The following is a 27,313-nucleotide window of genomic DNA, read 5'->3' on the forward strand; positions in this document are numbered from 1 at the left end:
AGAAAGACCAAGCTAGATGTGTCGAACATTTTGAGTTTTTTAATTTCTTAAGCAAATCCACTCCACCGAACAAGGGGCCCCGTAGACGGTGGGGACGCGTGGCACCGTGCACTCATCGGAACGATCTTAGACCGGTGGTCAGTTCGTTGCTCACGGGTCTGCAGACATGGCCGATTGTGTAGTTCTCCTACAGCAACTCTGTTGAAACGAAGGCCTACATTTAAACAATAAAAACAAATATATCTAGAATATGTTCAGCAAAAAAAAAATATTACAGGTGAACTATTTGGCACGGGAGGATATTTTAAACGTAAAAAGAAACATCCGCACGGGCGCGCGTTTGCATTGAAACTCTATTTTAATTCCATTTTAATTCCTAAACGAAATGATTTGTTTTCCTTATATACATATGGATAGAATTTAAAGACACGCAGTGGCGACTGACGTTTCTCAGTAATTTATGTTTTTTAAAAAGCAAAACACACACAGAGAGAGAGAGAGAGGGAGAGAGAGAGAGAGAGAGAGAGAGAGAGAGAGAGAGAGCAGTCGCTAAAACATTCATAAGAATTCTTCATATAATTGAAATAAAACAGTAAGAAGTCTAATCCTTCGTTCAGGAATGAAGAGACATTATGGCAGAATCGCAGCGTTCTTCTACAAAAAACCCACAAACAAACAAAAAAACAAAAACAAAACAAAACAAAAAAAAAACAGAAACAATATACACACACCAAAAACTGATGAAAATTACAAGTGACATAATTCTGAAAAAAACCGGAGAGGATATAGTCGGAACAATATATAACAATATCTCTTCGACGGTTATACACTGGAATATATATACAATAATATTTCTTTTTTGTAATAATTTATCCAGTAATAGCACTGAATATATTTAGTCATATTGAAATTTGCATTATTTCTGTGCCTGTATGTAAACATGTTATTTGAAAATTATTCAAAGTAAAGAACACTTGTTAACTGCCCTTTAAGAGAATAACAGGGGATGAAAACCAAAACTGTTTAGTGTACGAGAGGACGCTGAATGTGCAGTACCCATCAGACATGAGAATACACTCTTAGTGGCTGTGTTGCTGGCTGAGGGGTCACACAGCCATCCAGATGGCTGGTCTCATTTAGAGGACCTTTAGGGGTTTGTGAAGATTTGGGAGTAGCAGATTTGGGAGATTTGCACTTCTGCTGTATCCAGACTTGTTTCAAGCTAAACTGGAGTTTGGTAGGTAGATAAAATGTAGCAAAGTTTTGACGATTCTAACCATGTAGTGTCCACTCTTTCGGTGCTGGTAACTCTGAAAGGGCTTCGATATCTACAGTCTGGCGCCTCACGCCCCGTGAGACAGAAGCACCCACTGCCAAGAGGGATTGCGAATCTGATAAAAATCCACATAGTTATACAGACATGCTTTTACGATTTAACATTTGAAGCTTTTAATAACCTTAAAAAAAGGTGCGTAATGACAAGACAATGTCCATGCTGCTTGTATCAGGCAGCGCATCAGGCCAGCCTCGGCCAGTGCGGTGTGCAGCGAGAGGTCAGCGAGTCTAGTGTTGCTTGATCAGCCGTCCTCGCTGCGAGGTCTTTCTCAGCAGCTTCCTGTAGTCGTACGGGTTGTCCTCGCTTTGGCTCTCTGTAGAGGGTATTCTGGGAAAAGAGTGTCTGCGGACAGAGCAGAACAGATTGCACTCAGCTGGGCGGGCAGGACCAGAGACGTGCGGGGGTAGGAAGGAAAAGCATGGGGCATCACCTGCTCCGCCTCATACATCACTGTTTCCGAGCATTTCACGCAATATAGAAACATTTGGGCAGGTCAGATGGAATGCATGCAAGTCTATGTGTTTGTGTGTGTGTGGGGGGGAGTGTATGCATGCATGTGTGTGCCTTGCTCATATACATGGGAATTTTAGCTTGCTCACCTGTTTTCTTTCAAGGGCTTGGGGTTCTCTGTCCTTGGGACGTCAGACAGGGTTCTCTCTGTGGACCGCCTCCTGTCTCCAGGGACCCCCAGCTCAGCAGACGCCCGTGTCTTGCCTGGCAGGCAGCTTGCGGAATCGCTGCTGCTCAGAGCCTGGTAGTAGTCATCATCCATGTCCAGGAGCTTCTTTGGACTGGTGAGTGAAGCCAGAAAACATGCAGGAGTCGTTATGATGCCACCACAGCTGTGCTAAACAGCAGCTGTTTGAAATCCCACTTGCAGCACTAGCTTTAGCATTAGCGAGCCTGCGAGTCTCATACAGAGCTGTTTGTCTCAGCCTTAAGCAGTGCGACTGCTGTCCATGGCACGCTAATAACCTGGCCGCAGACAATGGAGACGATGGAGCGCCAGGTCGGAGCTCGTCGCGTGGGAGCAGGTCTCACTGCTAACAGGCCCAGCTCATGCTTGAAGCTCCTGAGAGTAGCTTGGACACCCAGCTATGGGGTCTAGTAGGGATTCCCCTTCTGTGGCTTTCTCTTGGTGTCGGGCCGTTATTAGTTATGTAATGGAAAAGGATCAAATATATGGCTGACATGCCCCAGTGCGCCTGCCTTTTTATCCAGCTCTAAATCAACCGTATATCACTCAGACACGGTCATAGTGTCCAGCGCAGGGGTGGACATGCTCGTTATCCCCCTTCTCCCTCACTACTACCACTACAAACACTCTCTCCCTGTCTGTCTCTCTGTCTCTCTCTCTCACCTGTCTGTCTTTCTCTCCCCTTGCCACTGTGGTTCTGACAGGCGCAGAGCTGGTAGAACTTTTGCTGACCTTCTCATTTTTAATGATGCATGTAAATGGCTGCTGTCCGTCCCCATTATTATACACCTCAAAATGATTGCACCTAATATGTTTTGCTGTATGAGTGTGTGTGTGAATGTGTGTATGTGTGTGTGTGAGTGTATGTGTATGTGTATGTGTGTGTGTGTGTGTGTGCATGTGTGTGCGTGTGTGTGTGTGTGTGTGTGTTTTTCTGTTTCCTGTTTTTCTTTCCTGCTCCCGATGACCTGGTTCACCCCAACCCAATATTCAAATGAGACTGAACAAGGACATCAGCCACAAAAATAAGCTTTTGTTATCTAACTTCGTGACATTTGAATAATTTGAAACTATATCATGTATACACAATGCGTACTGTAAACAATTTGTCAGATTACAGCAGAAAAACTTGGTTTTCCTCAAGAGTACAAAAGATGATTTGACGTCCACAGTTTAACCGCATGGTGGAACCACGACGGTAAAAAGCAAACACTACAGTCAAGACAAAATAACCCCAATAAAAACTCCTCTAAAAATGACGGACTATTACTACAGAGTCATTTTCACACTCAGTAAATTCTAGATACACTTAAAGCAGCCCTTGTTCCAGATTGTGAATAAACTACAAAGCTATGTATATTGGACCATTAACTAAACTTTACATCTGTGGAGACTTTTTTGTGTTATACCACATATTTTTTGTTTCCAAGCAGTTCTAATAAGTGTTCCAGGCCACTGATACCGAACTCCCTCTCCCACTGTGTCAAGCTTCGTCTTTCTGATATTCCAAGCCCTTAGTACGTGGAGTGAGCGACATCTCTGTGACATGACGCCAGTTCCATTACCTCTGTTTCCGTAGTCTCTTCTTGCCGTCTTTTACGGACCGCTGTGAAAATAAAAAGAGAGGCAGACCGCCGATTTACTGCAGGGCAAACACACAAGGGAAGCGCGGAAGAAATTAGTGCTGGCAGCGTTGCATTATTGACTGAAAGTGTGAGCCCACATGGATGATGTTGTAGTAGGTTGAGTCCTCCGGTGTGTTCAGCGTCTTTGGCTTCTGGGATCGGCGAGGTGTCCGTGGTTGTTTTGTATCAGCTGTGGAGGACAGGGGACAAAACACATCAGGCCAAAAATACCATGGTAATGCTGTAATTTTTGTCTTTGGGTAAGACACTAACCTGAACTGGGGACTAGTTTCCCAAAACCTTTTTAGGCAAATAGTGTGCTGTGCCTAAATATCCTTAAACCAGACAGGAGAGCGAGTGGGTCACAGCTAGAAAACCCTGTGGTCTCACAGCCCCTGCTGAGAAACCCTATTACCTCACAGCCCCTGCTGGGGAACCCTGTTGCCTCACGGCCCCTGCTGAGGAACCCTGTTGCCTCATGGCCCCTGCTGGGGAACCCTGTTATTTCACATCCCATAGCCTTATCTGTTGGGGGTCAGTGCTCAAACGTGACTGAAAAATGAGGCAAATATTTGCACTGGAGCATCTGAGCAAATCCCTGAACCTGACGCCCTCATCCAGACACCCTGTCAGGACCGCTTAGCCCAGTGATATCGCTTAACCTTTTCATTCCCAGTTTCATCCAGAGCTTTATCAGACCGTGGAATCTGTTACCACCACGCACTAAGTTCTGGTCAACTCTTCATAAAGCTTTGTGAGTGTGTGAGTGTGTCTGTTTTTGAGTGTGTTATTTATTGAGTGTATCATCACTATGTGTGTGTGTGTGTGTGTGTGTGTGTGTGTGTGTGTGTGTGTAAGGTCTTTTTAATTATTTCTATATCAAACCCTACCTTTAGGTTACTGACATCATGAAGAGAAGGTACTAATGTGTTCTTTGATCTGATGTCAGTCTGCTAGCGCAACATCACGGCTTTACTGTGTGTCCTGTCTACCCTGACGCAAGAGAGTCAATGTCCGCCAGGCATTAGGACATGAGAAGAGAAAGTTTGTCATATTTATTGGACATTCCCCTCAAAAGGTCACCAATAATTCTCTGCTGCTCGGAGGAATAAAGCCAATTTAAGGTTCTTATATTAACGCTTGCCATAATTGCCCAAGCACTTTATCATGAAACGTGATTAGCATTTAATGACCTTTTGTATAAAGAGAAATGTGATTGCTATTCAAAAGGGCACTTTGCATTTCTCAGGGAAAACAACAGTAATAAAACCTGATTATCATTGTTTATTTTTATTAATATTCAGCTAGACCTTTTCACAGGACATCTCATAACTATGATAAATTAACACCTAATTTTCTTTTTTTTTTTAATTATTTCAGTTGAGGAATTATACTGTATGCAACTTCCAGTCCATTACAATTCAATACATTACACATCATAACAGACAATCAGGAAGGTCAGACTGACATTAGAAACTTCCATGCATCCTGCTAGCAGCTTGGGAAATTTAATTCTGTACCAGCATGTGCGTTAAAGGACGGACATGGAGATTGGCTTCAGCACGGAAACTGTGCTGATCACAGAGAAACATCGGCGCAGAGTGCAACACTAGTCACTCCTGACACAATCATCGTGTCTCCTGCATGCCTAATAAAATGTCTGAGAACAAAATGTGTAATGGCACAGTGGATGAGCCCAACAAGCGCAAATGAACTTGTCTAACACACACACACACACACACACACGCTCACGCACACACATCTCCTTTATCAGTCTCGTCTTCCCAAAGCAATTCGATGTATCGTCTGAAGGAATCAAATGAACAATAGTTCAGCAGACCTACGCAGAGCAGGGAACTTTCTGACAAGTCGTCTTGTCCTGCAGCTCTCCTGCGTTTGGCATGCGACCCAGCAACCCTCCGATACCATCAGATATCAGACAAGAGAGACAGGGTGGGGTGAAAAGATGCATTTGTTACAGCAGACTGGGAAGAAATAGGGCTGCTGTTCTCTCAGCCGTGTGTCGAGATGAATTTGTGTCGACGTTTTTGTTTCTGCTAATGACTATACAAGGAATTCAGATGGAGGAAATGATAAAAAAGAAAATTGCGTGACTTGCGTGTGAGACGTGGCTGTGGTGCATGGCTTCACCTGACTGCTGCAGCCGGGGGCCCGCGCGAGCGCTCAGGGCCAGCCCGTTTACAAACACGCCGTTGCAGGTGGGGTCGATCTGGCGCGCCTGTATTATGGCATTCAGCTTCATCTGCAGTGCCAGGTAGTCCTCAGAGAGGCTGCTTATCTGGACAGAAGCACAAAGGCAAAACGTCACAGGCACTGAAAGGAAAGCGTGTTGTGTGTCAGAACAGCTGACACCAGTTAGCTTGCTGGATCCCCTGGAGTGATGCATGTTAAGACGAGTACTCAAGAGTTGCACTATTGTTACAGTTCCTCGTTTCTGGAAAAAAAAAAAATCTTGGACATTTCACTGATGCGTTTATCCAAAGCAACTTACAATCATGATTGAATACAACTTGAGAAGTTGAAAGTTAAGGGTCTTGCTCAGGGACCCAACAGTAGCAACTTACAGGTGGTGGGACTTGAACTGACAATTTTCCAATTACTAGTCAAGTACCTTAACTTCTGAGCTACCACAGACACTGGACATTACTCACTGACCAGAGATTTATTTTGCCTTTTATTTTGTATGGGTGATGTCGCTAACCAGAATGTGTTTCTGGGCTTAAGTGCCTTGGGTCTGGGTCCAACAGCGCCATGACCTGAACATGCTTCCTCTGGTACAATGTTAGTTTCTCTGGTTCCATTTTCTAGATCTGAACCTTCTGGAGGTCATCAGGTTCTAGCTGTGATGATCTGGTCCTGGATATAGAGCTCTAGGTGTCTGACAGACTGCTCTGAGCTTGACGTGTCTGGGGTCGTCACCTGTTGGGAAAACCTCTCTACTTCCTCTTCCTCTCTGCGTGTTGTGTCCTTAAGGTTCTTCCTGCCCTTGTACCCTCTGAAGTTGCTCTGGATCTTCAGAGCCGCTTGCTCTTCGTCGCGCCCCTCCTCATCCTTGGCCTGGATGTCCGTGATGTCCAGGTCTTCCTCCCTCTCCCTGTTTCCTTCTTGCTGCGCTCGGAGCTGCTTCCTCTCTCTGTGGCCTCGGAAGTTGCTCTGCAGGAAGCTGGCTGCTTGGTCCTCGTCCCCCTCCCCCACACCCTCCCCAGTAGGCCCCTCCCCCATCTCCGCCGGCTCCTCCACCACTGAGCACACCAGAGCCGACTCCGTTTCTTCCGATGGGGAACAGGTGGCCCTGTTCTCCCGGGTTGGAAGCTTTCCTTCTTCCTGGAGCCTCTTGCGTTCTTTGTGCCCTCGGAAGTTGCTCTGGAGGACAGTGGCGGCTTTCGACTCTTGCTCCGAGTCTCCTTCCTCCACTGCTTTTCCTTCCAGCTCTTCCTCAGCCTGGACGCCAAGTTCCTCGGAATTTTCTCCGGGGCCTGTCGAAGGACTGCCAAGCTTGTCTATAGCCAGCTTCTTGTTCCATTCCTGGTGCCCGTCCTCCCCTGCCCTTGGCGACGTCTCCTCCCTTACGTCTCCCCGTTCCGCTCCTTTCTCCTTTTGTGCGGCTTCCCTGAAAGGAAACAGTGCAGGTGTGTTAGTGGGCCACTGATATTTTAATAATAGTTTATTCCACTGAGATGCATGTCGTAAGTGAAGCTGCACACTTCTTCTCTTTGAAAGTCTTCTCTCTTTGTCCACTGTATGGTGCCTGGATCCGGACCACTGCTGTCTTCTTCTCGTCCAGTAACTCCTGGTACCGTTTCCTTGCCAGATAGCCTCGGCACCCTGCATGCAGGGGAGAAGAACTTTTGTGAGGACGCACTTTTGATGCCAGGTGTGGTTACAGAGTTTTGTTGGGTGGAAATACCGTTCTTACCAGCTTGAAACTGGATCAAGGTGATTTCCGTCTTGGCTTTGCTTTTATCATCGGCAACCTGTCTTCTCACTTTGTGTCCTCTGTATGCTGGAAGACGAAGACAGAAGATGCTAAGTGCTATTTATGCCTGCTATGTCCTACAACAGGAGTTGTAGGGAGGAGAATGGAGAAAAGAATAAAAAACTCTCACAGGAGAGGTGTGTTAGTGGGACACCTTCACGTCACAAACGATTTTATTGCTTCTTTGAATGGGAACGATGGTTGAAGAACATCTACTATCCTGAACTGTTTATACTGATCCAAAAGTTAAAATGTTACATAACTATAAATGTGTCTCATGTTGGTCCGAGAAAACAAACAAACAATCAATCAGATCCTCCAGGTTTGAGTATTGAGCACAATCAGCATAAGTCATCAAGAAAAACTCAAAATTCAAAATAAGCACAAATAGCTTTAAAATTTCTAACTCTGATCTGTAAAGCTAAATTACATTCACGATTACGTTCACTAAATGCAGTACGTCAAGTGCATTCCCTGGACTGGGAGGCAGTCGGCCACACAGAGCCCTCACCCGACTGCAGTACCACAGCGCTTTGCTCTCTTTTCTCCAGAACCTTCTGGAAGCGTCGGAAGGCCAGCCAGCCCCGCACGCACGCCTGCACCTGAATGGTCCAGACCAGGGTCTGTCTGATCATCAGGTTCAGTTGCTCCATGTGGTAGTACTTCAGAAAGACCTGAAACACAGCAACAGCGATAGACAGCAAACACAGATGTGGCTCGATTCTCTGGCACTTAGGTTTGCTTAAATCTATCTATTGAACTGCACATGTGCTGGTGCTATTTCATTCTGAGCAGCTTCTAGTGGTTTTTAACGTATTTTCGCCAGACGAGATTGGCAGACAGATGTCACCAACATCTGGATGTTGTCTGTAGTAGATGAAAGCGCAGAGGTTTAAGCAACTCTGCATTTGGAACCGGACACGATTTTAAAAGTGTCTCTGATCTACAGCATGTACGGATGGGCCTGTGAACCTTGGTTTTCCCTAGAACCCAGTTTTCCAGCTTTGCCTTCTCCAGAACAGCCATGCATGTCTCAGGGCTCACAGCCGGCTCCTTGTTTGCTGGAAATGCCAGGATGTAGTACCTGTAGACACAGGGGTTCTTATTGGCAACGGGAACTGCACTTCGGAATATCCGGAATATCCTTCTCTGAGGTAGTGTGTGTTCACAAAAGCTCATTGAAGGATATTCCATGTCACTTTTCCCCCCACACAAATCCGGAGTGACCCCTACTCTGTACTGTTTAGTACATTCTCTGTCCTAACATGAGAACACTAATCAGATGCTTATCAACACCTTTTGGAATTGAGCCAGGTGGGACAGAGAAGGGTATGCAATGAACAGCGCAGTAGTAAACACAGTCGTAATTAACTGTGTTAATTAATAGCCTCTGGTGCCTGTGATCCAGACGTCCAGATTACGGAGACGGAGCACGTGTTTGCCTTGCGGTGTCTGTGTCGCTCACCTCTTGATGAAGTTTCCAAAGAGGATCCGGTGAGAGTAGCCCTGCTGGCGGATCTTGGCAGTCTCCAGAACGCCCGTATAGCAGAGTTGGATCAGAACCTTCTCCTTGTCGAACTTATGGGCCTGGCGATCATTGTTGGGTTTGATACAGCGCACAAAGTGGGGCTGTCCTGCTGCCATCTTAGAGAGCAGGTCCATCAACGAGTACTGCTCCAATCAAAGATGGCATGGGTCGAAAGTTACTGCTAAGATGGCACAAATGTATTCTGTGATATATTTATAAAAGACTAGTCTGGAACAAGTATCGTAACTAGGCTTCTGTAAATTAAAGCTGAAACCCACTGATTCAAGATAAATTCAATTTTTAAAAAATTAATCAAGATTCATTATTTGGAAAAGGTGACAAAAAATGTATTTAGTTAATGTCAATTACAAGATGAATTTCATGTCATCTTAGTTCACTGAACTGTCAAACTGGCCTAAAGCTGCTTTAATTCAAATAAATACTGAAATAATTAGAATAAAGGGTAGTTTAGTAAAGAATTCTCACTCTGAAGTAGGAGGCTACGGTCTGAGTCCTCATGTTAGTGGTCTCTCTCGGGTGTCGTACGCTCCCAATTCCACTGTCCCCCTGCCAAGACAAGACATTTTCAGCTCACTGAAAACCTACCGCTGGTGAAAATGTGTAGATTCAAGGGCAAGGTGAGAGAATGCACGTGTCCTTACGACAGCAAGGCAGAATAAAAAGCAGGACAGGACATTGATACGAGTGCATGTTTCTGGATGTGGTGCGTCTAGTGCCCCTTTGGGGAGAGAAGCTGTACGGAGAAACAGAAGCCAACTCTGGATGTGTGACTCAATGTGACTTTCTAATGCTTGAGAAGAGACACACGAACAAGCAGCGTAAACACACAAACACTGTGTCCGATCAAGAGTCTGAGCAGATTTAGAAAAGAAAAAACAAAATGTGAAAAACATAGTATGGGTCGAAATATGTGTTGGAAAACCATGCCCCTTGCTGTCACTGAAATTAACACCATGGATTCTCTGACTTTTTTTTAAAAATTGAAATTAGTTTTTGTCCTCTTTCAACTTTAGGTTGTAGGTCTTTTCTTGTGTCGTTTCACAGAGATTTCTGTATTCTAGTAAAAACTACACCACACATAACATAGCACCCACTAACCTCTGGGTATTCACGATGCTACATCACTCCCACAAACTACATCACTCACACAGCAAGCTTGGAGTGGAAACACTGGAGCAGCTGCCCTTATCTACACTACAGAAACAGTGGGGAGGATCTCTGATGTAAGCTTTCTAAAGAGAATGACTCACTATGCAAATGCATAACAATCTATTCACAAAGACTGTTCATTTCAATATGTGTGAAGTCTCAATTAGTTCCAGACACAGAACTTCAGACAGCAAAGATTTAAATGTACAATCAATATTTTCTCTTAGATTCAGAAGGTCCTTTACTGCCAAATGCTTAGAGGATACAAACCATTTTTTGAACTGTAAGCATTACAAAACAGTAACTGTGAGGTGGTAGCCATGTGCGCCAGCACAGTAAACTAGATGCACACTTCAAATGCGGAAAAATTAATTTCCAACCTCAATTCAGTCTTCTTTGCAAATGCCAGATGTACACTGGGAAATTGCATTTTTTTTCCGTAGGCCTTCATACCACTGGCAGCACACGGGATAGGAATGGGTACAAGGGCACGCTTGTGTACACACACACACACACACACACACACACACACACACACACACAGGCAGGCAGAACAGGCCACCTGCACTTCGCCTGGAGCCCCAAGGGGTGCAGCGGAAAGACACGTGTCACGTCCTCTAAGAAACCTGGTCGTTCCCACTGTACTCACCAAGACGATCAAAAAGGAGGCGGGGTTTGGGGGTGGTGGAGAGGGGGCTTGAAATATCAATCAGACAGGAAGAGGGGAAGACAGAAGAGGGGAAGAACTGAAAGTGAAAAGGAGAGAAAGGTTTGAGAGAGGTGAGGTGTTTATTTAGTGGCCTGTGTGGTGAGCAGCACCTTGGAGACCTTCATGCTGTGCTGAGATGTACGTGTTCCCAGATGGCCTGGCCCGGGTAACTTGCCCTTGGTGTGAGCCAGATTACCTGGACAGGAACAGTGGAGTTAGGAGCAGAGAGCCAGTGAAGCAGGCGTATAGTGCTGAGCTGACAGAAAGTCCCCGATACGAGATATATGCTGTTCTCCGAGATGAATGCATCTAATGAGTCCATGCAGGTCTACCGGCCGTTTCAAGGACGCCCGTGTCAAAGGCACCGAGGTGAAAGGCCTTTAGATAAGACTATCCCGACGCCACCAGTCAGCAGGACACAATACAGCTATAATCACTGAGAGAAATCACTACAGATACCTGTGGTTCAATAGCAAATCTCAATAAGCAGGGCAGATGGAGAGAGAGTGGGAGAGAGGGAGAGAGAGAGAGGAGGAGAGAGAGAAGGAGAGAGAGAGGGAGATAACAGGAGAGAATGAAACACAGCACCAGAAAGAATGAGAGAGCTAAAAGTGGGATTGATTCTCAGACCAGCATTTCCTGCACACCTGAAAGCGCTTAGCTACCAGTAGCCTACAGCATGCCTGCAGAGCCCATAAAGACACAGCGTAACCCCAGACAGGGCTTCATTCACAATCGCTCATGCTCCCTGGTGGATTTGATTGGCTTGGCCTCCTGTCCGGCCTGGGCGAGGTACTCACTGGGCAGGGGCCAGCTTTTCACCATGAACGGTTGGCCAGTGACAAGCAGCTGGTGTACTAGAAGGAGGGGGAGGGACCCATTTGTTTCTGGCTCATCTTCACACAGCAAACGCCAACAGAATACACACCCGTAATACGGAATACACACCCATAATACGGAATACACACCCGTAATACGGAATACACACCCGTAATACAGTATACACACCCATAATACAGAATACACACCCATAATACGGAATACACACCCATAATACGGTATACACACCCATAATACGGAATACACACCCATAATACAGAATACACACCCATAATACGGAATACACACCCATAATACGGAATACACACCCATAATACAGAATACACACCCATAATACGGAATACACACCCGTAATACGGAATACACACCCATAATACGGAATACACACCCATAATACAGTATACACACCCATAATACGGAATACACACCCATAATACAGAATACACACCCATAATACGGAATACACTCCCGGAATACGGAATACACACCCATAATACGGAATACACACCCGTAATACGGAATACACACCCATAATACGGAATACACACCCATAATACAGTATACACACCCATAATACGGAATACACACCCATAATACAGTATACACAGCCATAATACGGAATACACTCCCGGAATACGGAATACACAGCCGTAGTACAGCTAAGGCACAGTGTCCGTTCAGGTGAGAGAAGAGGTGCAGCGACCAAACAAAGTACAGCATGGCGTGTAGCTTCTTAAAACTAACAGCGTTTATTGACAGAGTCATTCTGTAAGGTGAAACTAATTAACTCTATAGATGAAGTCATTCTATGGATAATGGATTTCATTGACGGAAAGCTTTGTGTACAGGAATTGATCTAAATACAATAAAATCACAATGAGCAATCATATGGATTGAATTGTGTGAACAGCAAAATTAGCTGAAACCATGCAATATGTAATGGCCTGAATTCCAGGAGCAGTGAAGAGCTGTCAGGATCATTACACACGTACCCGTTTTGGTGAGTGGGTGGGTCACAAGTCTACGGACAAGGTCATTCTCCGAGGACCTCAGGAGCAGGACGATGTCGGCAGCCAGAGTGTCCCGGTTCTTGGCCAGGAAGCCGGTGGCATTATAGATTACCTGACAAACACGTACAGATTCATTCAGGACAGCTAGCAAGATTCATGTTACATACATATGCATGTGCTTACACATAACTGATCTCTCTCGCTCTCTCTCACATGCACGCACAAACACGCACAAAGACACATGCATGCACACGCACACACCACACACACACACACACACACACACACACACACACACACACACACACACACGCACAAACACACATGCATGCACACACACACAAACACACATGCATGCACACACACACCACACACACACCACACTCACACACACACCACACACACCACACACACACACACACACACACTCACACACACACCACACACGCACACACACCACACACACACACGCACAAACACATATGCATGTACACACACACACACCACACACACACACACACACTCACACACACACACGCACAAACACACACACACCACACACACACACGCACAAACACACATGCATGCACACACACACCACACACACACACACACACACACACACACACACACACACACACACACACTCACACACACACCACACACGCACACACACCACACACACACACGCACAAACACATATGCACGTACACACACACACACCACACACACACCACACACGCACGCACACACACGTGCGTGTACTACAGCCCTTTTAGTTTGATTTAACGGAATCCAGCTGGTACCTTTCCAGCATAGTGAGTGATTCCAAACACAAGATCAACCCTCTTTGGTCTCCAGAAACTTTTAGACTTCAGATTGTCCTCAAATTTTTCTGAATTAAAAACCAAACAAACAGATGTTTTCATTGAAATGCAGTTCATAAATCTTTAGTTCATTAATACACACATGTTCATTCACTGATGCACAGATCTATGCATTCATACGTCTGTTCACACAGTTGGGCCAGAGCATTCAGTGGTTGATGCGGCCTGGCCATTAATGTTAGAGGAAACGTTCCCTTTATGTGTTACTTTACATATGTATGAATTCGTATGTCACATGTGTGTCAGACATGGGGATTCTTGGACATGTGACACCCGCACAGTGCTCTGTAGCTGACAGTGCAATACAACACGATAACTGATGCGACTGTGTGTGTGTGTCTGTCTTATGCAGAGGGACAGGCAGGTCAGTGGTTGCCATTCCTTGTAGAATCCCCCTGTATTGTACTGCACTGTATTTTCTCTGCTTTTTACTGCCATTCAGCTCATGGGTCGGCGTCAGGTGGGTTACAACGAGCCAGGTTAACCATTCACCTGCTTGATTTCACGCAATCTTCCAACAGCAGTGTTTGTTAGCCAATCTGTTCCAAGAGTCCTCAGGGACTCTCGGATAAAAATTGGGTTGTGCGAATACACATTTTAGTGTCCATAACATGTTCTGCTTTCCACCCTTCAGCACTCAGGCTTCTGCTCCCATCTTGGCAGGCCTCGCAGACGCCTCGTCATGGAGGCGGAATCTCAGCAAGCTGAGCTGCTGTATCGCTGGAGATAGACCTTGGGATCTGACCCCAGCTAGCGGGACACGTGACTAATTCTCTAATTCTAGTTCATTCTGGACAAGCGACTGTTATTCTACACGCACGTTGCTAACTGGACTCACTCACGCTGACCCCTCCTATACAGCTTCGTGAGAATTCAGCCATTTCCCTACATGGTAATGCGGTCATGTGTCCATTCAGACTCTTACCATCTAGTGAACTACTGCTCCTCTCTCCTGGCGGACCCCCCACCCCCCACCGCGGTTCCCACGGACCCCTGCAGCTCATTCAGCATGTAGCCGAACACCTTGTTTTTAATCTCTCCCACACCACCTCCCTGCTGTGTTCCCATCAGGACCAAAACACTGACACTCACCTGCAAAGACAACTGGATCAGCTCCCACATACCTAAAGGCACAAATCAAGACTCTTCTCTGTCCTGGCATCCGGGGGGAAGACTGACCTCTCACCTCATGACCGAACACTTAAATATGCAATAACAAAACAAAAAAAACTCACACAACCTGCCCTTTTTCTGACTTCTTCATTGCTTTACCCTGAGGGTATGTTTTGACACAACCCTATTTATACCAGCAAAAGGATATGTTATTGTTTGAGACTACAAAGCACTTATGTAAGTCACTCTGGACAAGGACTTCTGCCAAATGATGTAAATATGAAACGTAAATGTATCAATAGTTTTATGAAGTTTGATTTTCCCCATTGGGCCCAGTTCCCCTAAGAACACTAAAGTTGAAGCACTTCTGTGGTACAAAGAGCATTCCTGACCAGTGACCATCTGCAAACATCTGCAAGGTCATCCTACTACAGAGAGAAATTTGAATCATCAGCATCTGACCCACACAAGCTCTTCACTATTTTTTCTTCTCTCCTTAATCCTCCCCCTCCTTCCTCATCTCTTACTCCGGAGGATTTCACCACCTTCTTTGAGGAGAAGGTTGCAGCAATCCACCAGTCCTTTTCCTCTGTTCCCACTCCTCCAACCAACATTCCCCAACATCCAACTCTTGACTTCTTTTTCTCCTCTCTCCACAGATGAAATTCTTCAACTGCTGACTTCCAGCAATCCGACTACATGTCCGCTGGATCCAATTCCTTCTGCTCTGTTCCAGACAATCGCAAGAGATCTGCTTCCTTTCAACTCTATCATCAACAACTCCTTATCTTCTGGATACATGCCTACTGCTTTCAAAACCGCCAGGGTGGTACCAATCCTCAAGAAGGCCATACTTGACAGCTCCAGCGTTACCAACTACAGACCGGTATTACTTCTCTCTTTTTCTCAAAAGCCCTTGAACGAGCAGTTCATAATCAATTGTCTCTTTTTCTCACCCAGAACCAACTGCATGATCCCAATCAGTCTGGCTACAAACCAGCACATTCTACAGAAACGGCCCTCATAGCAGTGTTTGAGAAACTTCATGCCGCTAAAGCTGCCAAACAGTCATCTGTTTTGATTCTTCTAGACCTTTCAGCAGCCTTTGACACAGTGAACCACAACATTCTTCTCTCTGTTCTTTCCAGGTTTGGTGTGACTGGCTCTGCTTGGAGATGGTTTCAGTCCTATCTGGATGGACAGTCCTATCAGGTGACATGGAGAGGATCCACATACAAACCATGTAGACTCTCCACTGGTGTTCCACAAGGCTCAGTATTAGGCTCCGTTCTCTTCTCTTTGTATACTCATTCTGTTGGTGATGTAATAGCTTCTCATGGTTTCTCCTACCACTGCTATGCTGATGACACTCAATTATTTCTTTATTTTCCACCATCTGACACGCAGGTCTCCAGACGTATCTCGGCATGCTTGACTGACATGGCGTCATGGATGACAGCCCACCACTTGAAGCTCAACCCCAGTAAAACTGAGCTTCTGGTCATCCCAGGTACTCCCAACCCTTACCATGACCTCACTGTTTCCTTTGAGAACTCCCTTGTATCACCATCCGAAGCGGCCCATAACCTGGGCGTAACTTTGGACAACCAGTTGTCATTCTCAACCCATGTTTCTAATCTAACCCAGTCTTGCAGATTCCTCCTTTGTAACATACGAAGGATTCGACCCTTTCTCTCACAGGAAGCTACCCAGGTGCCTCTGCAGTCTCTTGTGAGCTCAAAGCTAGACTACTGCAACTCGCTACTTGCTGGTCTTCCTCTAAGAGCCATCAAACCTTTACAACTTGTCCAGAATGCAGCAGCATGACTGGTCTTCAATCTTCCGAAGTTCACACGTTACTTCCTGCATTGGCTTCCAGTAGCTGCACGTACCAGATTTAAAACCTTGATGCTTGCCTACAAAGCCATCAAACCTCTACAACCTGTCCAGAATGCAGCAGCATGACTGGTCTTTAATCTTCCGAAGTTCACACGTTACTCCGCTGCTGCGCTCCCTTCATTGGCTCCCTGTAGCTGCACGCATCAGATTTAAAACCTTGATGCTTGCCTACAAAGCCAAAAATGGACCAGCCCCTTCATACATGAGGTCAAAGGTCAAAGCCGGTTCTGTACCTCGAGTACTTCAAACCTCAAGTACGGCTCGGCTTGAAATACCTTGCTTCAGGTCTCATGGATGACAAGCATCTAGATTATTTTCTGTCCTGGCTCCAAGATGGTGGAATGAACTCCCACTTGCTGTCTGGACAGCAGAGTCCCTTGCAGGTTTCAAACGTAGACTGAAGATCCATTTATTTGCAGAATATTTAAAGGACAACTGACACTGCTCCCATATTGATTGACTAAATTAGTACTTAATGTAGGGTATTGTTTATGTTGTTTAACAAACTCTAGCACTTATTGTTTATAGCACTTATCATTGTTTAAGATAGACCTTATGTATTTTGCACTTCTAGGTATCAGCATTCATCCCTGTATTCTACAGTATTCTCATTGGTGTGCTTGATTCTAACCTACTGTACTGTACTAGGATATATTCTATGAGTAAATGACAAAGCACTTTTGTAAGTCGCTCTGGATAAGAGTGTCTACTAAATGCCGTAAATGTAAATGTAAATGTGGCCAGTGTCAATGTTTACTAATAACTTTGACAAACATGGTGTCAGTGTTTACTAATAACCTTGACAAATACAGTGTCAGTGTTTACTAATAACCTTGACAAATACAGTGTCAGTGTTTACTAATAACCTTGACAAATACAGTGTCAGTGTTTCCTAATAATCTGGAAAAGTACAGTGTCTGTGTTTACTAATAACCTTGACAAACATAGTGTCAGTGTTTACTAATAGCTGTGACAAATACAATGTCAGTGTTTACTAATAACCTTGAGAAATACTATGCAAGTGTTTACTATGACATTGTATTTGTCAAGGTTATTAGTAAACACTGACATTGTATTTGTCAAGGTTATTAGTAAACACTGACACTGCATTTTAAAGGTTATTAGTAAACACTGACACTGTGCTTGTCAAGGTTATTAGTAAACACTGACATTGTATTTGTCAAGGTTATTAGTAAACACTGACATTGTATTTGTCAAGGTTATGTGTTTACTAATAACCTTGACAAATACAATGTCAGTGTTTACTAATAACCTTGACAAGCACAGTGTCAGTGTTTACTAATAACCTTTAAAATGCAGTGCCAGTGTTTACTAATAACCTTGACAAATACAATGTCAGTGTTTACTAATAACCTTGACAAACACAATGTCAGTGTTTACTAATAACCTTGACAAGCACAGTGTCAGTGTTTACTAATAACCTTGAAAATGCAGTGTCAGTGTTTACTAATAACCTTGACAAATACAATGTCAGTGTTTCCTAATAACCCTGAGAAATACTTTGCAAGTGTTTACTAATAACCTTGACAAATACAATGTCAGTATTTACTAATAACCTTGACAAATACAGTGTCAGTGTTTACTAATAACTTTGGTATACATGGTGTCAGCGTTTACTAATAACCATGACAAATACATTGTTGTTTACTAATAACTTTTACAAATATAATGTCAGTGTTTACTAATAACCTTGACAAATACTATACAAGTGTTTCCTAATAACCTTGACAAATACTATGCAAGTGTTTACTAATAACCTTGACAAATACTATGCAAGTGTTTACTAGTAACATTGACAAATACAGTGTCAGTGTTTCCTAATAATCTGGAAAAGTACAGTGTCAGTGTTTACTAATAACTTTGGTATACATGGTGTCAGCGTTTACTAATAACCATGACAAATACATTGTTGTTTACTAATAACTTTTACAAATATAATGTCAGTGTTTACTAATAACCTTGACAAATACTATGCAAGTGTTTCCTAATAACCTTGACAAATACTATGCAAGTGTTTACTAATAACCTTGACAAACACAGTATCAGTGTTTACTAGTAACATTGACAAATACAGTGTCAGTGTTTCCTAATAATCTGGAAAAGTACAGTGTCTGTGTTCACTAATAACCTTGACAAACACAGTGTCAGTGTTTACTAATAACCATGACAAATACATTGTCATTATTTACTAATAACCTTGTCAAACACAGTGTCAGTGTTTACTAAGAACCATGACAAATACATTGTCATTGTTTACTAATAACCTTGAAAATACAGTGTCTGTGTTTACTAATAATCTGGAGAAGTACTGTCTGTGTTTACTAATAACCTTGACAAACACAGTGTCAGTGTTTACTAATAACCATGACAAATACATTGTCATTGTTTACTAATAACCTTGACAAATACAATGTCAGTATTTACCAATAACCTTGACAATGTCAGTATTTACCAATAACCTTGACAAATACAGTGTCAGTGTTTCCTAATAATCTGGAAAAGTACAGTGTCTGTGTTTACTAATAACCTTGACAAACACAGTGTCAGTGTTTACTAATAATCTTGACAAATACAATGTCAGTGTTTCTTAATAACTTTGAAAAGTACAGTGTCAGTGTTTACTAATAACTTTGGTATATATGGTGTCAGTGTTTACTAATAACCATAACAAATACATTGTCATTGTTTACTAATAACCTTCACAAATACAATGTCAGTGTTTACTAGTAACCTTGACACAGTGTCATTGTTTACTAATAACCTTGACAAATACTATGCAAGTGTTTACTAATAACCTTGACAAACACAGTGTCAATGTTTACTAATAATCTTGACAAACACATTGTCAGTGTTTCCTAATAACCTTGACAAATACAGTGTTTACTAATAATCTTGACAAATACAGTGTCAGTGTTTACTAATAATCTGGAGAAGTACTGTCTGTGTTTACTAATAACCTTGACAAACACAATGTCAATGTTTACTAATAACCTTGACAAGCACAGTGTCAGTGTTTACTAATAACTTTGACAAGCACAGTGTCAGTGATTACTAATAACCTTGACAAACACAGCATCAAGTACACTGCAATGCAGAGATTCAGGACTGCTAGTGACATACACCAGTGTAGATGTGTGGGTGTATTTGTGTATGTATGTTTGTGTGTGTGTGTGTGTGTGTGTATGTATGTGTGTGTGTGTGTGTGTGTGTGTGTGTGTGTGTGTGTGTGTGTGTGTGTGTGTGTGTGTGTGTGTGTGTGTAACTTGCCAACAAGGGTCTGGTCAGTGGCCTGGGGGAATCTGCTCTCCTCGTCCAGCAGTGCCAGCATACCCACGGGCTTCTGTAGGAAGAGGTCCAGAAGTGGACGGTTGTCCTCATACTCGATGAGACGGGCATCTATGTTCTCATTCAGGTACTCATCCTACACAGTGGGGGGACGGGGATGGGGTGTGTGTCAGTACATCACGGGAAGGGTCAATGAGTTGGAAGGGAGGAGTCAGAGTGTAAGGGGGAAGGGTCTGTGAGTTGGAGGGGAGGAGTCAGTGTGTTAAGGGAAGGGTCTCTGAGTTGGAGGGGAGGAGTCAGTGTGTTGAGGGAAGGGTCTCTGAGTTGGAGGGGAGGAGTCAGTGTGTTGAAGGAAGGGTCTCTGAGTTGGAGGGGAGGAGTCAGAGTGTAAGGGGAAAGGGTCTGTGAGTTGGAGGGGAGGAGTCAGTGTGTTGAGGGAAGGGTCTGTGAGTTGAAGGGGAGGAGTCAGTGTGTTGAGGGAAGGGTCTGTGAGTTGGAGGGGAGGAGTCAGTATGTTGAGGGAAGGGTCTGTGAGTTGGAGGGAAGGAGTCAGACAGAATGTCTGGAAGCGTCTGTTATGTAAGTTGGAGTCAGTAATTTTCATTATCATCAGATAATGAAACTGTGTAAGCAATTAGTATAGGTCATTAAAAATGAGATTTAAATTATACATCTTTCTTATGATGAATGTGGAATCTAGTGTTTGTGTGTTTGGTTGGTTTCACTATGACTCAGTCCTTTACTGCAGCTAAACTCTGAACACTGGCATGCAAAAGCCACAAGCCCAGGAGCAGATGTGTGCCACATCTAATCTCCAGGTAACCATGTCCCAAACATTTACAATTACAGCATTTAGCTGATGCTTTTATCCACAGTGACTTACAATTAACTTGAGCAAATGAAGGTTAAGGGTCTTGCTTAGAGGCTGAAAAGTGGCAGTGGTGGGACTTGAACCAGCAACCTTCTGAGTACAAGTCAAATACCTTAACCATTGAGCACCCCCGATGACAAGACATACACCTTGAAGCATATATACACATACTTTCACACACGTCTAAGCAATCTAATTTCTGGAGAAGAACATTTAGCCTGGGGTAAAGTCACTCAGCACACAAGGACTTTATTTATTTATTTTTGCACAGTAGAACAATTGCTAAAATAAGTATCTTGGGAGAAGGGGATGCCAAAACAGATGCATTTGAGAACAGCATAGGTTCTGCAGGGCAGGGTAAAGTCATGAGCTGTGTGTTCACCATGGAGCCAGCAAAACCCACGGAAGCTGGTATGTTTTCAGCAATGCTACTGGTACACATTTACACATGAGCCAAGGGTCGCTGTCCAGTAAACAGTCACGTGGACGGTGCTCAGAGAAGTGTAGCTTGTGTTCCTCCTTCTCCTAAATTCTTTTATTTAGCCTAATCTACCCGGGTCCCATGAGAGTTCAAACTTCTCCCGCTACAAGGTCTCTGGCTCACCCTCCACTCCTGAGTAGAAATAATTGTGCATTCTCCCTTTCACTCCCCTCCCCCGACATGCCGGGATAACGGATGATCCATAATCATCATTTAGATGGAAATAATTTAGCTCAGCGGAGGTGGGGGGCTTGTATAAACGCTCCCACAAGCCATAGAGAAAAACTCGTGCATTACTCAGACTGAGAGGAGACAGCTCTATACAGAGCAGTGGTATGAGGGGACTACCTGTTCCCAGGCGAACATATGCTGGATGAAGTAGAACTGAATCTGCTCGTTGGCAATGTTAATACAGAGCTGCTCAAAAGAATTCCGCTTGAAGTTCTCGAAGCCGAAGATGTCCAGGATGCCAACGTTCAGGTCCTTGTTTTCCCCCCTACAGCGGACGGAGAGCGTGGCAGGCGTGATTTGGGAAGGATAAAAGACCTGGTGGAAGGTTAATAGGATGGTTTATGAAAAATCATTATCGCACTCGGCAGGAACGCACTGGCGCCATTAATCAGCCTTTATGTGGCCCTGTTAAGAACTTTAGAGGAGAAGAGGAATGTTCTGCACGATCATGTGATGGCTTCTTTAAAAAGAGGCTACTCACCTTCACCCCCCCTTTTCCCATCATTCACCCCAACAAAACTAATAATCATAATTTATAGTTTTATGACACCTTCTCATCTTTTCTTTCACCTCACATCTTTCTTATTGTGCTTTGTCTCACGCTTTCTCCAGCTCTCTGTCTGGCTCTCTCTTTGTGTCACGCTTTGTCCAGCTCTCTGTCTGGCTCTCTCTTTGTCTCACGCTTTCTCCAGCTCTCTGTCTGGCTCTCTCTTTGTCTCACGTTTTCTCCAGCTCTCTGTCTGGCTCTCCCTTAGTCTCACACTTTCTCCAGCTCTCTGTCTGGCTCTCTCTTTGTGTCACGCTTTGTCCAGCTCTCTGTCTGGCTCTCTCTTTGTCTCACGCTTTCTCCAGCTCTTTGTCTGGCTCCCTCTTTGTCTCACGCTTTCTCCAGCTCTTTGTCTGGCTCCCTCTTTGTCTCACGCTTTCTCCAGCTCTCTGTCTGGCTTTCTCTTTGTCTCACGCTTTCTCCAGCTCTCTGTCTGGCTCTCTCTTTGTCTCACGCTTTCTCCAGCTCTCTGTCTGGCTTTCTCTTTGTCTCACGCTTTCTCCAGCTCTCTGTCTGGCTCCCTCTTTGTCTCATGTTTTCTCCAGCTCTCTGTCTGGCTCTCCCTTAGTCTCACACTTTCTCCAGCTCTCTGTCTGGCTCTCTCTTTGTGTCACGCTTTGTCCAGCTCTCTGTCTGGCTTTCTCTTTGTCTCACGCTTTCTCCAGCTCTCTGTCTGGCTCTCTCTTTGTCTCACGCTTTCTCCAGCTCTCTATCTGGCTCTCTCTTTGTCTCACGCTTTCTCCAGCTCTCTGTCTGGCTCTCTCTTTGTCTCACGCTTTCTCCAGCTCTCTGTCTGGCTTTCTCTTTGTCTCACGCTTTCTCCAGCTCTCTGTCTGGCTCTCTCTTTGTCTCACGCTTTCTCCAGCTCTCTGTCTGGCTCTCTCTTTGTCTCACGCTTTCTCCAGCTCTCTATCTGGCTCTCTCTTTGTCTCACGCTTTCTCCAGCTCTGCCTGTCTTTCTTCTTCTTTCCCTCATTGGCTCTCACCCAGGGTGGCTGTCTGGTCTCAACAGGGAGTTGATACGGTTCACTATCCAGCTGAAGAGGCGTCCATAGAGGGCCTTGCCCATGGCATCCCGCACCTCCGAGGCTTTCTCGACAGTGTTGGGACGGACGATGGTCTCGCCCCGAGTCACCACGCAGTGAGAGGTCAGCGCCTCCTGCAGCTCATCTGGATGGATACACAGCAGTGAAGCAGCTGGGAAGGAGCACACATACACACACACACACACACACACACACACACACACACACACACACACACACAAAGACAGCAGCACTACATAAGCTATTTATATTCCCTTTTATGGTAAGTTCTCCAACCAGACTTAGGTCACTCAGTACAAGTGTAGGGTGCCAGGTGTTTAATCTTCTAGCTTGCTTGCTGCAAGCTTGGTGTGGAGGCACTGCTTTATATTGTTGGCTTGAGCTCCCCAAATGGTTTTTCAGACAAGTACATGCTTCCAAGTTCTTTGCTTGGTATTTTAAAAAATTACTGGAAATTACTGGCTTACTGGAATGTTCTACTGGATTCGCTTAGTTTTAACGCAGCCCAATGTGATGTGTGCTGCGTGGCTTTGTGGCCTTTAGGAAGAACCCAGTAAAACAGTGAGAGGTTCGTGATATGTCAAACCACAGAGAGGCTCAGAATACATCGAACCAAAGAGAATGCAGTTCCACTTCCAACCATTAGCAGTTGCTGGCACACGCGAGTGTGCAGCTGTCCTGCACATGGCTTAGCACTTCTAAAGAACTGAAGAAACGCACAGAGGATGCAGAGCTGGACTAAAAAGAATGCAAAGAGGTGATGATCTAAACCCTTCATTTCCTCCATCATCATCATCATCAGTAAGATGGACGAACTTGGCACACTGATCAAGATCCAGAGAGAGTACAGGGAACTCTTAATGACTTTGTGAGGATATTCCAGACTTAAACACTTCCATTCCCAGCTTTCAGACAGGAAGTAAAGACATGGAAGTGAGACCGAACAGTAAGAGAAAAGATGGAGGAAAATCACCGTTAGTGAACAACAGATGGTGTAATATAGTGTATGTTATGGAGAAGGAACATCACAGGTGCCAGAAGTTGAACCACTGAATGCTGGAATTATATCCATATTATCTGCCATAGAAACTGATGTTTGCCATTGTGGACACTGCTTACATCCCACCGTTAGTTGATGTAGAAGTCACATGTGATGTCATCCACTTGGTTTTCATGCGATTTAAGACTTGATGCCTGAACACTTTACTTTTCGGGTAAACTCTGGTGATTTAAATCACATTATCACTTTCCACCACATTTCCAAAGTTCAAACAGGTTGTTGTCTGAACAACCAGAGAACATAAATCTATATCTCCACCAATCCTCAACCACTCCACTTCTCTGATGACTGTGGTGGTCAGATGCATCATGGACAGGAAGAGAAGTATTGCAACTTCCTAACAACATTTGCTAAACGGTGTTGGAAGAACCATCTTCTTTCTCACTTTGACCAAGACCAAGGAGATGATATTCAACTTCAGGACGACTACAGCCAGACCAATAAATGTCATAGCAGAGAATGTCAAGCAGGTTGACATCTACAAAACTCTCGGTGTGCATCTCAACAACGAGCTGGACTGGAAGGTTAACACAGAGCCTGCGCTCAGGGAAGGGATGAGCCTACTCCATTTTCTGAGGAAGCTTGCATCCTTTAATGCAATTTAATGCAGAAAAAATGTTGGCGATCTACCAATCTGCGTTTAGAAATGCTGTCAGCATACAGGCCAAAGAAACAAGGAAGCTCACCAAACTGATAAAAAAAAAAGCTGTCTTTGAATACCCCATGGACAGAGCTGAAAGCAATAGTTCTGTTTTGCCGCACTAGCATGCTAACATGCTAACACCAGGTTCACTCACCGCTTTCCAGCATAGGCATGTTAGTAACGTGGCTCTTGTCAGTTTGATGCTCTGAAGCCACTGAGGTGAATTCAATGTCACCAGCATTTAAGATGGCTGCCAGAATGCTATACACACTCCCCAGTTCCTGTGGAGACAAGGTTAAAGATAAACACACGTTAGTTATGAATCCCTACCATTCAAAAACTAAACAAGAGATCATGAAAACGACAGAAGAAACTGCAAAACAAAAAGATTTTCTGCTCCTGTGTGTTTACCAATGAACTGTGAGAGGCCTCAGTAATAAATCATAGCATACATAAATGATGATGTATAAGAAATATTAATGAAATAAACCACATTAAATGTCCTTTTCATTTATACATTTTCAAATGAACCAAACATCCTGTCTGGTTAGCAACTGTGTATTTCATTTGGGATTCTTAACATTTTTGGACTGTGAATTTGAGATTCCCTGCTGGACGGCCTGTCCTGAATATTCCTGCAAATGTTCCAGATCGGTGTGCAGTACTCCTAGGACCGTTTTTTCCATTGGATGAAGCCAGTGCATGCCATTTACCATCATGTCACGGATACCGCAGAGAACCGACCTGGCATTTCAGGAGACGATACACATTCTAGTGATCAGTGTACATTTCCCTGTCTCTGCTACTTCACACGGTTGCTTGCTTAATTATATCATTTATGTCAGTTATGTTTGAGGGACATTCTACGTCTGCCAGCAAGGACAATAATGCTGCTTAAATACAACACAAATCTTGCATTAGAAGCAGCGTTTTGAATACAAAAGGCATCTGCAATGCATTATATTCAGTTTATGAGAGGACAGTCCAGAGAGACCATGGGCTCTGCACTTCAGGGATGCATACGCACCACACCTCATGCTAATGCCAATGTTAACACCCCCCAGCTCAGAGCAGAGTCCATGTTCTGACCACTGAACACAAATGCAATACTTTCACATTCATATGCAGCCAGCCCAAATAGGTGAGTAACTGCAGTGTACTGTAGTAAAGGATGTAGAGATATTCAACATTGTAGTAAGCTACACAAAGAAACAGAACGTTTCAGACAGAAGACCTTCATCAGCTGTGTGAGCAAAGTGCGTTAGGAGTAGGAGGAGCCAGTATATTTATATATTTATATAAATAAAGTGTTCCTCAGGCCGGTCCAGGGAACAGCTAAGATACTACACAGGATCCACAAACTCCCAGGCCGCTGGTAAAGGATAATATATATGGATAAATGAAGACCCCGATGTCCCACACTGCATGCAGCGGGATGCAGAAAAGACGCAGAAAACAGCAGTGGTAATGAATGTGTCAAAGGAAAGAAGATGGAAAGGTGGAAAAATACCAGAACCCGAAAGAGGAAATAGAGAGAATGTGGCTAACACAACAGCTCAAGGCGGCTCAAACGGACACCAGGAGCGACGACAGAAGAATGAAATCTTAGGAACTGAAAAAATACTGCACCACACCCTCAAACTCCCAGGCCTCTAGTAGAAAGCCCAGGTTTGAGGGAAAAAAAGATGACAACCCACTGGAAGGGTTTGTTTTATACATATGTGTATATATACACACTTACAGAGAGATAAACTTAAAATAATAATAATTATATAATATTTGACCTAAAATACTAATCAGACTAACACTGACTGACAGCTACTTGGCATAGAGCCAACTGCCTTTGGGTTGTTCTTTAAGGTGATACGATGCTGTACCTCGAGGGTGAAACCAATCACTTTAAAACACTGCTCCACTGCCTCAAACTGCTCCCTGTACGCTGTGCTGCCCACGATGTCGGCTACGGGCTTGAGGGCTTCGTCGTTCTGCAGGTACCTGGAGCGGCAAAAAAACAACAGAAACCAAACAAAGGGGACTTTGGTGTGTTAGGAGCACAGGGAAGCTATTAAAAGATCAGAGAGTATAGTGATCCGTGGGACTCTACCTTGGAGTTTTATTTTCAGACAGCTTGTAGTGGGCAAGTTTCTTTCTCTCTGCCAGGCCAGCGTAGATGTAGTAGAAAATGTGGAAATTACGCTCTCCACTGACAAAGCATGAGAACAGCACAGAAACACAGCAGTGTTACTTATGAGATCAATACTGAATCCTTTTAAAAAAAAATTATTAGTACTTCACGGCTTCAGTCCTGGAGGCCCCG

At 44.3% G+C, this 27,313-nt stretch overlaps 2 protein-coding genes across 3 annotated transcripts in view; both read right to left on the reverse strand.

Annotated features, from left to right (window-relative positions):
• LOC145655088 (myosin-IIIa-like) lies at positions 1–6,502 on the reverse strand. Of its 2 annotated transcripts, XM_081708871.1 has the most exons (6): positions 6,381–6,502; positions 5,810–5,957; positions 3,757–3,848; positions 3,599–3,639; positions 1,936–2,127; positions 2–1,678 (listed from the first exon to the last, which is right to left on the reverse strand). In XM_081708871.1, the coding sequence occupies exons 2-6, from the start codon at positions 5,919–5,921 to the stop codon at positions 1,564–1,566; spliced, it is 552 nt and encodes a 183-aa protein (XP_081564997.1). In that variant the 5' UTR covers positions 5,922–5,957; positions 6,381–6,502; the 3' UTR covers positions 2–1,563. The 2 variants fall into 2 exon arrangements, with proteins under 2 accessions (XP_081564998.1, XP_081564997.1); XM_081708872.1 differs by lacking the exons at positions 5,810–5,957; positions 6,381–6,502 and adding an exon at positions 5,503–5,797 and having other exon boundaries at positions 1–1,678.
• Positions 6,381–27,313, reverse strand: part of LOC145655087 (myosin-IIIa-like) — a 26,529-nt gene continuing 5,596 nt past the window's right edge. The window contains exons 7-23 of the mRNA XM_081708870.1: positions 27,101–27,199; positions 26,874–26,991; positions 25,151–25,277; positions 23,234–23,444; positions 21,818–21,965; positions 20,100–20,253; positions 13,719–13,807; positions 12,895–13,024; positions 11,863–11,919; positions 11,173–11,258; positions 9,670–9,750; positions 9,121–9,326; positions 8,628–8,739; positions 8,167–8,329; positions 7,596–7,682; positions 7,384–7,504; positions 6,381–7,289 (exon numbers count right to left, since the gene is read on the reverse strand). Of these exons, the coding sequence (XP_081564996.1) occupies positions 6,509–7,289; positions 7,384–7,504; positions 7,596–7,682; positions 8,167–8,329; positions 8,628–8,739; positions 9,121–9,326; positions 9,670–9,750; positions 11,173–11,258; positions 11,863–11,919; positions 12,895–13,024; positions 13,719–13,807; positions 20,100–20,253; positions 21,818–21,965; positions 23,234–23,444; positions 25,151–25,277; positions 26,874–26,991; positions 27,101–27,199 (2,770 nt within the window). The 3' untranslated portion in view covers positions 6,381–6,508. The remainder of the gene's footprint in view (positions 7,290–7,383; positions 7,505–7,595; positions 7,683–8,166; positions 8,330–8,627; positions 8,740–9,120; positions 9,327–9,669; positions 9,751–11,172; positions 11,259–11,862; positions 11,920–12,894; positions 13,025–13,718; positions 13,808–20,099; positions 20,254–21,817; positions 21,966–23,233; positions 23,445–25,150; positions 25,278–26,873; positions 26,992–27,100; positions 27,200–27,313) is intronic.

This window comes from Electrophorus electricus, unplaced genomic scaffold (assembly GCF_041902795.1).
Source record: "Electrophorus electricus isolate QZ-2024a unplaced genomic scaffold, ASM4190279v1 Scaffold170, whole genome shotgun sequence".
NCBI classification, from domain to species: domain Eukaryota; kingdom Metazoa; phylum Chordata; class Actinopteri; order Gymnotiformes; family Gymnotidae; genus Electrophorus; species Electrophorus electricus.

Excerpts from the sequence above, each read along its gene's own strand:
- LOC145655088 (XM_081708871.1), bottom strand. The coding sequence starts at position 5,921 with ATGAAGCTGAATGCCATAATACAGGCGCGCCAGATCGACCCCACCTGC. Across the intron at positions 2,128-3,598 it reads AAGAGACTACGGAAACAGAG|TCCAAAGAAGCTCCTGGACA; the intron begins GTAATGGAACTG and ends TTCACTCACCAG. Across the intron at positions 1,679-1,935 it reads AAGCCCTTGAAAGAAAACAG|ACACTCTTTTCCCAGAATAC; the intron begins GTGAGCAAGCTA and ends CTCTGTCCGCAG.